Raw genomic sequence first — 15,596 nt, forward strand, 5'->3', positions numbered from 1 at the left:
TAGATAATGAAAATTAAGACAATGAAAGGTGCGAAAGAAAATGATGTACATGTCTGTTGGTATCATCTGCTATTTACCTAATTTCTAGTTATAACATTTCTTAGTCTGTTTGGTATACATAGCATGGTTAGGATGTGTGGGACATGTGCCTCAAAGCAATTGAACAGGAGCCTCTACACAACAATGAATGCCTTCATAGTTGGCAAGAGACCACATAGGAGGCCTAACACAAGGTGGATAGATAGAATCAACAAAGATGTGAAAGAGATCCATGCAGCAAACTGGAAAACTAGCCCAAGAAAGGCAGGCCTGGAGAAGAGACTGTAGCTGAACTGTAAGCCCAAGGAGCTGAGGCGCAGGTCTTTACAACCTGGGAACTGCAGCGGCGTCAGTTCGAATCTGGCCTGGGGGATCAACTTTTATTTCAGTAGTGGTCCTATGAAATGAAAACATGATCCCCCACCTTGGTGTTATAATAGAGTGGTAGGTACCCTGTAGATAACCTCCTGTATGTAAGAAATGACCAGGAAGGTCATTTAGAAAAAAAAAAAAAAAAAAGCATGGAGAAGGCTAATTTGTTCAACAAAGATCTAAAAGACCTGTAGAGTATACATGTATAAATATAAAATATATGTATCGTCTAGATTCTGGTTATCGCTTTACGATAACAACCTTAATGACCAGAAATTTGGGCCAAAACATCAGCACAAATAAAATCAGTTTTACACTTTTGTGTTTGTCATTACTGACCATCTTCTCATACTGAATCTAAGGTCAACTATTAATAACTCGTTTTGATTTTATTTAAATAAAAAAATAAATATACTAACTTGAGAACCGCAGTAGGGATCATTTCGTTTATAACAATTTATCAATAAAAAAACATTCAAATTGAATAGCAGTGAGAACACAATTTATTATTAAATAACGTAAACTAGATCCAATTCAATTAGTAAAAATACTATAGTAAATCCAGTTATGGAAATATCATTATAGGAGATGGGAGAGGGATAATATTCCACAACTTGCCAATTTTGATATTATGTTTCCTATTATTTGAAAATATTAGATTTTTTAAGGCAGATAATAAACCTGTTTTGATAAATTTCCTTACCAACTACAACTACTAACAAATAACTAAAAACTATAAAGCTTCTTCTTAAAAACAAAGACATTTTTAAAAATTCCAGTCTCATATTCTATTGTATTATTACACTAATTTGTTACATGAAAAAGGTAAATTATTCAGTTAATTAGTAAAAAAACAAATTTTAATAAAATGAATACATGAGGAATATATATAATTTCCATAAGAACCTGACCAGAAAAAAAAAAAAAAATGAGAATTCTTTAAAACAAACTCAATTCCATGTTTTGAAGGAATTTTCAATAACATTAATATTCATTTCATATTGAAAGCATTACAAAAAAAGTATATTACAACATATCCATGCATACACATGTTCAAGAAACTTAAAACTAAAAAAATAAGACTGTAAAAATATCAGGTAATATATACAGACAAATAATAGCAGTCAATTATATTATTGAGGACTAATTAAAGGATTTAAAATTACGATACCAAATATAGATGTAAAGCTTATTCTTATACATCTCCATTTAGTTAACTATTAACCTTAAAATATAGTTATAATTATTAAAAAACAACTTCAATTCAAAGGAGGGGAACGAACTAAAGTCCAAATAAGTTTTATAAAGCTAAATCTTCACTAACAAAGTATTAATTGTGTTTATTTTACAGGCCACCAAAGTGAACTAATAAACAACCAAATTAAAACTAAGGAGTAAACTAATACACAGGCTTACTGTTGGATTTAGTTGAGTCATCAAATGATGTAACTTATTTAAGTAACTATAATATTTATTATTTCACGAAAAACAAATATAATTAAGTATGCCCTGGGATCGGATGACTTAGCATTAAAATGACTGATGAAAGAAATTACTATATCATGAAGTCCGTCAGTAAATTTAAATTTAAAAATATATTCATTTTAAAAAAGAATTTTTTATTTATCAATTTTGTATTTATTTGTTTTTAAGTAATAACACAGTAAACATGAGATTAAAAGACATCCATTCAAACAATTTGAAAATGTATCAAATAATACAAAATTAATGTATTTTGGAAAGTATATTTACCAGAGGTAAGTAATAATGAAAAGAAAAAGAGAAGTGACAAATTAACATAAATAAAATAAAATCAAAAATAGAAAAAACCAACTTGGAGCCTATGTTGTTTCACAAATATAACTTTACCTATTACAATTTTTCAAAAAAACAAATAATAAACAAATAAATATTTATTTGTGAAAAAGATTATTCCAATAAGGAACTTATGTAACTAAAAAATGAAGAAAACAACAGGAATAAAGGTGCAGCATTTCAGTGAAAGGCGATGAGTCCAGAATTCAATAGTTTCTGGATCTTTCGGGCGATGTCGGGATTTTTCAAATGGCTGTAAATGACAAACACTCATTAGTAGTTATTTATCAATACTAACATTCTATAATCAAGAAAACTAAGAATATTAGTTTACTGTATTTAATCAATTGTAGGAAGGTGGGTCCTACATGGCAGTTAACAAGAAAGATACAAAAAATATCAAAAAAACTATTTATAATAACCAACATTTCACCCATTTTATCACCAAATATTATAAAATATGATAAAACTATAAGAATATACATAGAAAGTTGTAATTATAAAAATCATATAAAAAAGGGACGCAATAAACTAAAGGAAACCAAATATAAATGAATAGAATTACAATCAAGAACAAGTACTAGCAATTCTGTCACTCATTACTGTACTTGTAATTAATTAGAATTCTATTCATTTATATTTAATTTATCTTGCTTAACTACATTCCTATTTTATATATATATTTTTATACAACTTTCTATTTATATTCTTGTATTTTAGAATATTTTACGAAGGTAGTATCTTTTTCTCATTTAGCCCTGCAAGTTGGGTGAAATGTTGATTACTAATAAATATTTATCTGATACTTTTTGTACCTTTCTTAACCACCACCCGAACCATCTTCCTATAAACCTTTTTTGTTTACCCCTTACCTCACCATTTCTGGCATATGGAGTGATTAATATAAAGTTTTTCTAACTATTCTAATCTGAGTGGGGAAAATGAGTTTTTATTCTGTGGGACCACCACAAAATAAAAATCAATTCTCTCAGGCCAGAATCGAACTGGCTGAGATTGAATTTGAGAATCTAGAGTTACTTACTCTTGTAAGGCCTTAGGATCATTCTGCATCTGTTCCAAAATTAACCTCATAGCCGGGTCGCATAATATAGCTTGAACTTCAGGGTCGGCCATGGCACGTTTCCTTACTTCTTCTGGATTAGAATTAACAGCTACCGAACACTGTTTGTAACCTTCGAGGGCTTCCTAAAAGTTAATATTATCACATGAATTTTTCATTAATCATAAGAAGGTTCTGCAAAATATTATTCAATCCTGCCAATTCCTACAGCATACAGTATTGTTGAAATTAGTAAGTCAAGTTTTCAAATGATCAATTAAGAAAAAAACTCCTTTACTTTACCTGTAGTAAAATTTAGTTAATTGTAGAAGGGGGATAACAGTAATTTATCAAGGAAAGAAAAAACCTTACTTACCCTAATTAATCTTACTTCATTCTTTCTCCATTAATTTAAACCAACATTACTATAATATTCCCAGAATTATGGTTCAAAATATTAATTTACAAGCACTCAGACTTTTCAAATAAAACAATAATGGTCTAAAAACATTTCGGATTGGGTCACTTTAGCTCTCATAGCCTCCAATAAGGTGCCGTTAAATATAAAATAAAATGTTAACATTATTATATAAAAGACTTACCGCATTGGTAGGGTCCATATCCAATGCTTTTTGATAAGCATTAAGTGCCTTACTAGGTTGCTGCATACCTTGTAAGATTTTACCTTTCCTAATCCATCCTTTAACTGAAATGAGATATATTGTTTTAGTGCTAAGTTGAAAGTGTTAGTTTTGTAATCGCTAATAATAATTATAATACAATAATAGTTCTACGAGCTCTTGAAACAATATTGAATATTATTAATCAATAATCGATTAACACGTAAATTGTCAAAAACCAAAAACACTTTAAGACGATTTGAACAGAATTGAACAAATGTAAAGAGAAGCACATACATAGTAAGCAACTGAACAAACGTAAAAAGTCATTTGAGAATTTTATTTTCCAATAGAATATGTAATCATTATTAAGGAACCATCATCACACCAGGCATTTGAGCCTCAATCATAGTCAAGGTTACTCAAATCATTTTAATTGGCTCTCATAGTGAACTGAATTCTCAAATGATTTTTTTTTTCTTCAAGTTTGTACCATTTTCCACCCTATTTGCTCCTAAATCAACTGTTTACGGTTTCTGGTGATGTACACCTCCAGGATTCCTTGCAGTATATCTTTTTAAACTATGATTTTTCATGAGAATTTTTTCCATAAGAATTCTTTTCATTTTAAAATAAGATTTTCCATAAGAATTCTTCTTTGAAAATTTTTTTTCCCCTGAGAATTCTTGAGTTGAGACCACAGGGAAAGAATCGGAAGAGGTTACAAAGTCGACTTCACTCACCATAACTAACATTTACCAAGCATCACTTCGAAATTCTCATAACTTAAAAAAATGAAGTATCAATCGAGTCTTTACTATTTACTAATCAATTAAAATTACTTAAGCCATTTACTGTTATGTAAGCATAATGTAAAAAATAACGATTCTGGCCCGAGACAGTAAATTCTCAGGCAATTGTAAAATTTCTTGACTTTTACAAGTTCAAATGACTCTGACTTACCTAGGGTTTCTAGGTTCAGTAGGGACCCGAAAATTTTGAAAAATACCTTTTCATTACAATCGGAAATTCATATATTTATTAATATACGACATTTATTCAATCTGAGAAGAAATAAAATCTGTTAAAAGTGATGCAAAATTAAGGCAGAAGAGAACACTTTCGAAAAATAAACTCCTTTTAAGGAAACAGCATCACAATTAAAAGAGTAGAGCTTCTATTGGCGGACACACACTCTCACTCATATATCCTTAACTGATACATTTTTGAAGTAAAGTAAAAATGGGAGAGCTCTATATGCACATCACCATATTCTAAAGTAGATTCAGAGCACTCAGAATCTACTTTGGAATATGGTACAAATTATATGGAATATTTATTCTACCTATTTTATATGGTATAAATTAGATAGAATATGGATTTTAAATTATAATTGTGGTAAAGTAATACTGCCAGATAATTATTATGTAATTTTAAAATTACAATTTTGTTTTAAAATAAATAAAATAAAAACTTTATTGTTCATAATTTCAATTCTCACTCATTGGTTCAGAAAATTTTTGAAATTATTTCATTTATTTGATTATAAACTTATTTGATCTTAGTTGTAATTTTTATCAAATGTGAAAAATTTACATGAAAAATAAAAAATATATTGTTGCTTCAGCTGTAATACCATTAAAAAAAAAAAAAAAATGAATGTATCGGTCTAGAAATATATCAGAATTCTTTAAGTGTATTATGTAATATATATACATAAATGTATCTTACGAAACAATGATCGAGACATGACACTACAAAAATCATATTCATTTTTAAGTACTTACACAATGAGGTATCATATGTATTTAACTATATTATTTCATTTTTGTGTTCTTTATGTCATTGTCGCTTCTTAATGGAAACATTCATATAAAAGACAAAATATTGTTGGGTGCCGGTAATGCAGGAAAAGTTATATTGTATCATCAAATTATTTTCAATTAATTCCTGTTTCCGAATAAAAACTAAAAAACTTACAACTTATACTTACTAAATTTAGGGTCGAGCTGAAGGCATGTATCACAATCCTTGATTCCGAGGTCAAAAGCTGCCAGTTTTGTGTAACAAGCAGCCCTGTTGCTATAGTACTTGGCTTCATCAGGGTTTCGTTTTATTGCTTCTGAGTAATATTTAACGGCCTCGGCGTAATCACCTGTTAACCAAAATCGAGATAATCACCTGTTTAAATCTTGAGATGAGGATGTCATCAAGTTTGTATTTGTAATGACCTTGACCTAGCATATAAAGTAGAAAGGGAATTTACAATAATTGCATTCCTCTTCTTAAGGAAAAGTTCTGTGAGAGCTTCGGGTAAAGAGACTTCAATGTGATAAGCCTCTGGTTCGGACCTCACGGAAATATACCTAGCGCAAGTAGGAGCTTCATGGAGGAACTCAGGGTACATATCCAGCATGTACCAAAGTTGACAGAAAATAAAATTCTTGACTCCCAGGGAATCCTCCACCATATGCATGGTAACAGATGAGATAGGGATCATACAGAGGAAAGATAGCATGTATATATGGTATATATCAGAGGTTCCCAATCTTTTTTGGTTTGTAGCTTCCAAAATAATCAGATTTGTTTCTAAATTTTTTACTGTCTAGAAAAATTGGAAAACTTTCCTTTTTAAATGGGATTACCCATTTAAAAGCAAAAAATTAAAAACAGATACTTACTCTTTTCGTACTATGTAGTAACTAAAACATGGGTGGGGAAGCCATGCTTGCGCACTAGCAGTTTCAAAAGATGCGGAGTGGAAAGAAAACAATGAAAGACTCAAAAGTTACTAAAAATTCTTGGAATTTTTCAGCGTACACAATTGTTGGCACAAAAATCAAGAATTGGAAATTCCAAGAAAATTGCCGGTCATTGGTACAAACAATACAATATTATTAAAGTATACTTTGAACACTACTGGGCTAATGCAAAAGAATAGGATTTCTTTGAGTAGTATTTACATTTCGAAGTGTTTTAGGGTTAGGCATGGGAAAGAACAAAACAACATGTGATAAGTATCTCATGGTAACCATGGTGCTGTGGAAGCTAACCTCAGAATGACTTCATTTTCTCATCTCCAAATCTTCTTTAACACACCTAACTCTGGAGTTTATGTTTTTTTACTGATTCTGATAGTAAAATTTTAATACAAAATCATATCAAGCACTTTGTTGATCAAGTGCATTGGAAAACCAATGACAATTGAATTTTTACTATTTTTGGCAATTTATGTACAAACAGTGCAGAAAATCAAGAAACCCTAAAAAAAAAAAAAAAAATTGTTTAATTTCTCATTAGAATTCATCATAATTGAGGCTTGATTGTCATGACAGCCATTTTGGACCCCTCGGTTCGGTTGAAGAAAATCAAATTAAAAAAAATGGATCCAATTTTCCAAAATGTTCACACACCATTCTTTGAAAAATTATTTATGGTCTTTGGAGATTTAATCCATCAACATGCATTGGATCACAAAATTACACAAATGAATTTGTCTTAAAATCTGACATCATCAGATCAGTAAAAAAAAATTTCAGAGTTACATTCAATGGAGAAGGTTAGAAAATGAACAGTACTTTCAAAAGGTAGGCCAAATACCACTGTTATGAACCAACAAAAATCAAATCATAAGTCCAAAAATCATGGATGTTAGGAAGAGTGAACACTTATATTTAATAATACAGTAGGTGAAAGTAAAAATATATATATCCCATTGCTAACCCTAACAAGAAAAATAAAGGACCAAATCAATCATATCATTATCGATTCAAGCAGTAACTTATAACTACCACACCTAAAAGGTGACCTGGCTGGTGGCCAACGAAGTTACTGTAAAGAGCAGAAAACTATTTATTATGCATCAAAGTTGTCCCCCACATTGCAGGGTTTCATCAACAAAACTAGATACTAACACTATAAAGTATGAGAGGACTAAAAGATTTAAAAGAAAAGAAAGTTAGACAAAAAAGTTACATAAAAATTTATATCAAATAAGTTATAAAAAACTTTCTATCTGTAGTTTTATAATCTCACCACACATTAAAATGTTAAATGTTTGTTTTATTTTGGCCTGCAATGTGGGGTGTCTAATAAATAGTTTTTCAACTATTTTCAATAACTTCATTTGACCACCATGTGGATCATTTTGTGCCAATTAATTATATAGGGTCAACTTATAATCTTCTAATATTGAACTTACCATTCTTAAACAGTTCGTTTCCTTTTTCCTTAGCTTCTTCGGCTTTTACAGGATCCACATACGCTTTTCTTTCAGCTTCCTTAATCCTTTTTTCTACATCAGATAACAGAGCTTTTATTTCAGGAGTTCTATGTTCTGACATGGCTTTTTCGAAATACGTTTTAGCTTTGGACCAATTCTAGAATCATTAAAAAATTATAATATGCTAATTTTGCTCAAACAACTTTTTATTTAATAAACTTTGTTTTATAACAATAAAATAACTATACCTCTAATTTTTTGTAGGCATTCCCTATCCTAGTGAAAGCTTTGGCAATAAGTTTAAAGTCAGCTCTATTTTCTCTACCGATTTCAATAGCTTTCTCACACTGACTTATACATTTCTCGTATTCTTTTTCTTCAAAATATACCGCTGAAATTGCGAAATAAATATTTAAAGAGATGGTTTAACTATAATGATATCTGATATAAGAAAAGAACATTTGAATCATAAATTGCAAACTCTATTGTCCATACAACAGGTCTGAGACATATACGGTTTTTGCATTTTATGATTCATTTTATAAGAATATAGAAGAAATAAATTACCTGCAATATTGTTATGATAAGTAATATCAGTAGGATTAATTTCAACAGCTTTGTTGTAATGTTCAAGAGCAGTAGCAAAGTCTTTCTTTTTATAGGCTTCGTTTCCCAAGTCTTTTTCTTTTTTTGCCTGTAAATGAAAATTAATAAACAAAAATTCTTCGTTTTTATTTTTTTTTTTGCATATAAATATCCTATTGCGTAACGTAAGTGATAGGATAGGTTTCTAAAACTTGTGCTAAGCAAAGTTTCTATTTTTTTACCCTCGAATACCGCAAAAGTTTCAGTGTTTTAATTACTCTTACTTTTACAGGATTTTTCATTTCATGTGATAAACACTAAGTACACATGAATTAAAGTTTTAATTTTTTTTTTTTTCTAATTATATGAATGTAGATAATAATTTTAGAAGATGGTTGGGATTGCAATCAGTAAAGAGAACATAATTAAGTAAAACTTATTTTATTAGTACCAACATTTTAGTCAACATTTTTTCCTTACCCAAATTAAGTTATGGTCACCACATCAAATTATAGTCAATTGTATCACTTACTTTTTTGGAATTATATTTAACTTCTTCTATTCTATCATACTCACAAAGTTAATTAATTACACATACTTTTTCTTTCTCACTTTTTCAAAACTTCAATTTTTAATTTGTACATATATTTACTCACTAGATTTTTATATACATTATTTTCTTTATCCTCCCTCTTTCATAATTTTAATATTACTATATTCTCTTATTTCTTTTATCTTCTTATGCTATACATTTTCTTCTAATATATTCTTATTTCCAAGTTATTCTAGATTCAGCAATATGCAGATATGCATCAACTATCGAGGGATTAGTTTGCATAGTACTGTATATAAAAAATTATAAAATTGTGTTATAATTGATTTGTGGTAGAACAGAGAGTGCAAAGCTGGGTATGGCTTTATAATTGAATCATTTTTATAGGGAGGTAGCCACATATAATTTTACTTGAATTAAAGTCAAAATTTTAATTTTAATTTTTGTTTTTTCTTATCATAACAAAATTTTTAAGAATTGCACCGACCACAGATGAAATAATTGAGGAGTATAAGTTACATTGTCAAGCTAGAGAGCAGTTTGTACCCTATTCTCTCCAAGATCTGTTGGAGAAGATTGGATTAAATTTAAGTATTTCATATGATTCAGACCTTATAATTTCTGTGTCTTTTTTAAATGAAATACTGATACTCAGAATAAATATTTTTAGAATATTATTACCAATGTTGGATATTGACACTAATAGGGAAGTAGAATTTCGATAATAATATGAATTATCAGATTAAATTTAAGTATTACATTACAAATCTGTCCTTAAAATGTCTGTCTTTTCTAGGTATTAAATTATAAATCTGTCCTTAAAATGCCTCTTCTTAATACCATTTCCAGATATTTCACATTAACGGGCCAATGATTCTGAAATTTTTTTTGTTTCTTATATGAATTTTCTGCAGAAGTTTGCCCAGTTTTGTCTCAGATTTCCTGCCTTATTCCTCAAAAAATTCTAACCTGAGAAAATTTCGAAATTTCAATTTAGAAAATTTCCTGACTTTTACTAATTTTGTCTCAAATTCTCTGATTTCATCCTCACTTTTCCAGAACTAAAAAATTTCCTGACTTTTAACAGTTTTCCAGGTCGTTTGATGCTCTATACAATATGCTATATTTTTTTGAGAACATTCAAAATTTTCTTTCATATTGTTAAATTAATTAGTATCAATTGCTATTCCAATAAAATATATGTAATAGAAAAATAAATATGGAAATATTCAATATGATGAATTTGTCCTATTTACAGAACAATATATTTATTCATCTTATACAAGAAATAATTATTCCTCTTTCTTCAAAAATGTTTCTAAAGAGAAATAAGATTTCTTGATAGTAAAACCATAAATTAAAACAAACTATCTAAAGAGAGAAAAAGAGTTCAGAATATTTCTTATAACATTATATTAAGTGCTATTATGCAACTACTTGAAAACCTCACCTCACGTTGGACAGGAGTAAGATCATTATCTGGGTCATCTTTAGGTTTTGGGGGTTCTGATTGGGTTGTCGGTTTAGGAGGATCGACATCCATTTTCTCAGCATCATTGTTAAAGTCTAAATCGATACCCATTAATACACCCATTGTTACAAGAGCTCTTTTGTCAGACATTAACAAGCTGCAAAAAGAAAAAACAAATAAATATTTTGTAACTTATTGTTTGAGTGGTTAATTATTTAAACATAAAATTATTATATTTCTGTTGCTTAAATAGGACACAGTTCTCAGTTTTCTACTAGTGAGTGGTGGTGCTATTGAGTGTGCTTGAAGGTTGTAAATATCAGAATAAAATTAAAACTAAAACGTAAGGATCCCAAGTTCTAAGAAAAGGAATGAAAAAAATAAAATAAATAAGCCGAGAAAAAACTGTTCCTTGAAAAGAGGTTTCAAAAACATTCATATACAACTGAGTCGAATATTAAAAATTGTCCTACAAATAGAACTGACCTTTAAAATGAGAGGTCCTCATCAATCGGTTTCACTGTGCCAGTAAATAAACGGAAACAAAATATCTGAGGTGTCTATTAACTATCAATAACAGTTTCCATAAAATAGCAATCCAAAAAAATGTTTGCAGTCTTAATAGTAGTATTGGTCCACTAATTATTTAAAAAGGTGATATATGATCTCTAAAATCGGACTCTAGAATGGTCATGAATATATTCTTTGATATATGTTAATATCCTTTAATATTTTTAATAAATGTATAATTAATTTAATATTAGACACTTTAATTCAGTTTTAACTAAAAAGAAATTTATATGAACTATTTATAGACCCTAAGAAATTATTTAACAACTATTGATTTACTATTAGTCAACTAAATATTACAACTATAACTTTAGTGGATCAACGTCTAAACATAGTTTAGACGTTGATCCACTAAAGTTAAAGGATTCGATGTATTATTGAGGTTTTTTCATAATTTGTATCATTTCGTTTGTATACAATCTTTCTTTTGATACTTTGATTATTGTACTTGTCTTTCAAAGATTAATACCTCAAATCAGAAATATAATATCAACAAAAAAGAAAAAATTAAATCCAAAATGACTTTAAAAACTGTTATATACCTCAAGTCATTGGGATTGTTCCTTAGCTGCTCAATAAGCTTAATGTATGATGGATCATCCAAAAATTCTTTTGTTCTTGGATCATTTCTTAATTTAGTATACACATCTGCAGCGGAAAATGGATGTGAAAAACCTTAAAAAAAAAAAAAAAAAAAAAAAAAAAAAAAAAAAAAAATGGAAGTTTATACACTAGGTTTTATGAACTTCAAAATTTCAGGTACATATCATCCACTTAGAAAGCCATTAAACCTTTGTAATGAAGACAAATTTCTTAATATATGTATGTATAGTTGACCGTAAAAATTGATATAATATAGGGAGATGGTCAGGGTTGCGGTCAAAAGAGAAATAAAAATAGTTTACAACTATTTTTATTTCTCTTTTGACCGCAACCCTGACCATCTCCCTATATTATAACAAATTTCTTAAGTTCGCACAATACTAATTTTCATTAAAACTAACAGGAATAAAACACCTTAAAGTATTTGAAAATAAGATTTTCATAAAAAATCAAAAAAAATAAAAAAATGAATGATTACTACAAATCATGTAATAAATACGCTTTGTAGATATATAAAAAAAAAATATAACAGCATACAATTATTTATTTTTAACAACTAAATAAGGATTTATTAAATCTCATATAGAAAATATTTTAAACGAAGAGTCCCCAACCTTCTTCCAGTCTAACTAATCTATGATCATGACGATAAGACCATTATTGATATTATGGGTACTATATAGCTCCTGTTTCGTGTTTATTGTAAAATTATATCAATAGAAAAGTTAAGATTATAAGTTTAATAAGGCCTTAATAAATTGGGGGCATAAATAAATTAAAGTTAAATAAATAAACATCATGTTTAAAGTGAGGATAGGAGGAAGAGCAAAATTAGTAAATTATAGTTTTTAAGTTTATTTGTACAGTTTGTGCATTATTAAAACATCAAACAACCAATTTCACTTGAAATGTATAGTCCTCAATGCCTGATTGATAACATATAATTTTAAAAAAAATAGCACCTCCTGTTTCAAACTATTTACAATATATTTAATTTAATTTATAAGTAAAGAAAATCTTTAATTAAAAATCTTAAATAATAGTTCATAACATGTGGACAGAGGAGGAAAGGGCTGGGAGAGAGTCCGGTACAACATATTTCTTTGAGGATTTATTAATGGAAATATTTTATTAATTATCTTTCCTGATGTTTGGGTGCTAGTTAAAAGGTCTGAACAAATTTACAGTATAAATGCACAATAAAAGTATAAATCCACTCAAAATGCACAAACGGGACCCCTTTAGTTGGAAGTGAGGGTGGGCCCATACTTGGTTTAATTTTCAACTCAGTGGTCCATAGACTACTATGGGCTGGGAAAACACGGATCTAAAATATGCTATTAATGTTTAATTATACTATGTTTTTATTTGAATATGACACTAAGTAATCTAAAGAAAAATAACAGAAGTAACAGTAAATTTAACAATAAATAGTTTACCTGAAGGCATATCCATTTGTGCCTTAACTTCAAGGAGACCTTCTTTTAATTGAGCATTGTTAGGATCAAATTTTAATCCCTCTTCATATGCTTCGATGGCTTCCTTTTGACGGCCTAGATAAGCTAATGCACTACCTTTCCGTGAGTAACCCTAAATATTAATATCATAATTATTTTAGATATAATACTTATAATTAAAAAAACAATAATAATACAGATGCACAAAAATGGTTGTATATAATTAGTGTATTCAAGATTAACAGTGATTTGTAAATTTGAATAACCATGAAATGTCTGTATAAGCAATCATTCATCTTATATTTGTAAAATCACTAAAACTGAAAACTTAGAGCAATAATAAAACTAGAGACAGTAATACAATAATAAACAAATAGTATTATGTTGATAGAACAGATAAAAATTTGGTATTTTAAGATTTTATGGATAACAAAAAAAATAACAGGGCATCAATAATTTTTTTAAATGTGTTTCATCAGTAAAAATGATAATAAGAACCTTATGAAAATATGAAATGAAAAGTTTATATTATTAACTACATCAGAACTTTTATCTGCCTGGCTATAGATGACAAGGGTTTAGTAGTAGGGTGTTTCTTTAACTACTGGTAATAGAAAAGTAAGTAGCTATAATTTGCATAAATTAAATAAAATGTATATACTTTATTTTTTAATCTTTACTTTTTCATTTTTACTGTTCTGAGAAATTCCCAAGCATTAGGAAGGTCAATGCCACTGACTTACACTTCCTCGATAAATAAAAAGATCCCCAAAGATTGTGCATATAGCGATAGTATTTATATTATTTTCAATAAAATCAATCCAGGACCATCTCCAGCAACTACTGATAACATTAAGTGGAGGTTATATTATGTAAGAGTAGTATAAGCTACCAAAACACCTATAGCAACAAGCAATGCATTTTAGCTATTAATAATTCTAATAAGTATGCAGTGGGTCAGAATTAGGTGTTCCCACAGTCATTACTTAAACTATAAGAATCAACTCATTATTTGAAATAAAGGTTAGAAAGAATCTTTGGCTAGACAAGCCAATCAAAATCTATTCAATCCATCCCAAACATTCAATTAACACTGAATAAGAAATAATCTCACAAAAATACTCTAAAACTAAACAATGGTCAAAAAAGTATAGATGATAAATAATAATAAAAAAAAAAATTGAAACTTTAAGAGATAATGAAGTAGCAATACAAAACGTAACCATCACAGCACACAATAGAAACATTTTCTGTTCTCCATTATAAGAAAATTTAATGGGAGCTATAAAAAAACTTTATATGAGGCATGTCATAACAAATTTAAAATGGTTGTATCTGTACAATTCATAATGAGAATATAATACTAAAAACTCACCTTCCCCCAATCGGGTTTCAGTTTAACAGTCATTTCTGCATCTTCTAAAGCTTTTAAGTATTCTCCAGCTTTAGCATAAGCTGCAGAGCGATTACTGTACAAAACATGGTTTTTGCTATCAAGACTAATTCCTTGTCCATAGAAATCAACTGCCTCAAGAAATTTTCCGTCTTGCAGTGCAGCGTTTCCCTTTTCTTTTAACACAGTGACCTGCAAAATTCAACATACTAACAATTCTGAACTTCTGAACAGCTATCACCACATAGCTATTAAACAATCAATAAACAGTTACAGCATATCTTGAAAGAAACTATTTAACTAATATATTTAAAATAATACATCATACTACAAAAAAAACCTAAAATACACAAGATAAACACAATTCAAAACCATGTGATTAAAGTGAAGTGACAAAACAGTTAATATTTTCTGACTACTGAATTTCTCGTTCAAACAACATTGATTCTACAATTTAAATAAACGATTTAAAACAAATTCAATACAATAAAGAAACAAACTAAAGCTTAATACTTACTTGATCCATGACACCGGTGATTATCAACTAATAATTCTGGAACCTTCTGGGCTCGATTACTAAATGAGAATCATCAAATAATGATAGTACTGTTTGGTTACCTAAAAAATATTGCGTTAATAATAAACGCCTTTCTGCAACAAATGAAATGTAATTATTAGTTAAGTTGAAAATAATATTAACTCAACAAACGATGGAAATTTCACAAGAGAGGAATGTCAATACTTAGAATATAAAAACATTGTTAATATTTCCTTTCCTATTTAAATAATATTAATGTGTAGTTAATTTATAAATATTCCAGTGATGCTCCAAACGG

At 28.7% G+C, this 15,596-nt stretch overlaps 1 protein-coding gene across 2 annotated transcripts; it reads right to left on the reverse strand.

The window, feature by feature from the left end:
• Nucleotides 1–891: 891 nt before the first annotated feature.
• Nucleotides 892–15,596, reverse strand: Stip1 (Stress-induced phosphoprotein 1). Of its 2 annotated transcripts, XM_014420046.2 has the most exons (13): nt 15,461–15,596; nt 15,278–15,378; nt 14,743–14,952; nt 13,350–13,500; nt 11,850–11,982; nt 10,717–10,894; nt 8,696–8,822; nt 8,377–8,519; nt 8,108–8,285; nt 5,900–6,061; nt 3,889–3,992; nt 3,269–3,432; nt 892–2,479 (listed from the first exon to the last, which is right to left on the reverse strand). In XM_014420046.2, exons 2-13 carry the CDS (start codon nt 15,284–15,286, stop codon nt 2,407–2,409), a joined length of 1,632 nt encoding a protein of 543 aa, XP_014275532.1. In that variant the 5' UTR covers nt 15,287–15,378; nt 15,461–15,596; the 3' UTR covers nt 892–2,406. The 2 variants fall into 2 exon arrangements, with proteins under 2 accessions (XP_014275532.1, XP_066902762.1); XM_067046661.1 differs by lacking the exons at nt 15,278–15,378; nt 15,461–15,596 and adding an exon at nt 15,035–15,053.

This window comes from Halyomorpha halys, unplaced genomic scaffold (assembly GCF_000696795.3).
Source record: "Halyomorpha halys isolate HHAL.00 unplaced genomic scaffold, Hhal_1.1 Scaffold257.1, whole genome shotgun sequence".
Taxonomy (NCBI): Eukaryota; Metazoa; Arthropoda; class Insecta; order Hemiptera; family Pentatomidae; genus Halyomorpha; species Halyomorpha halys.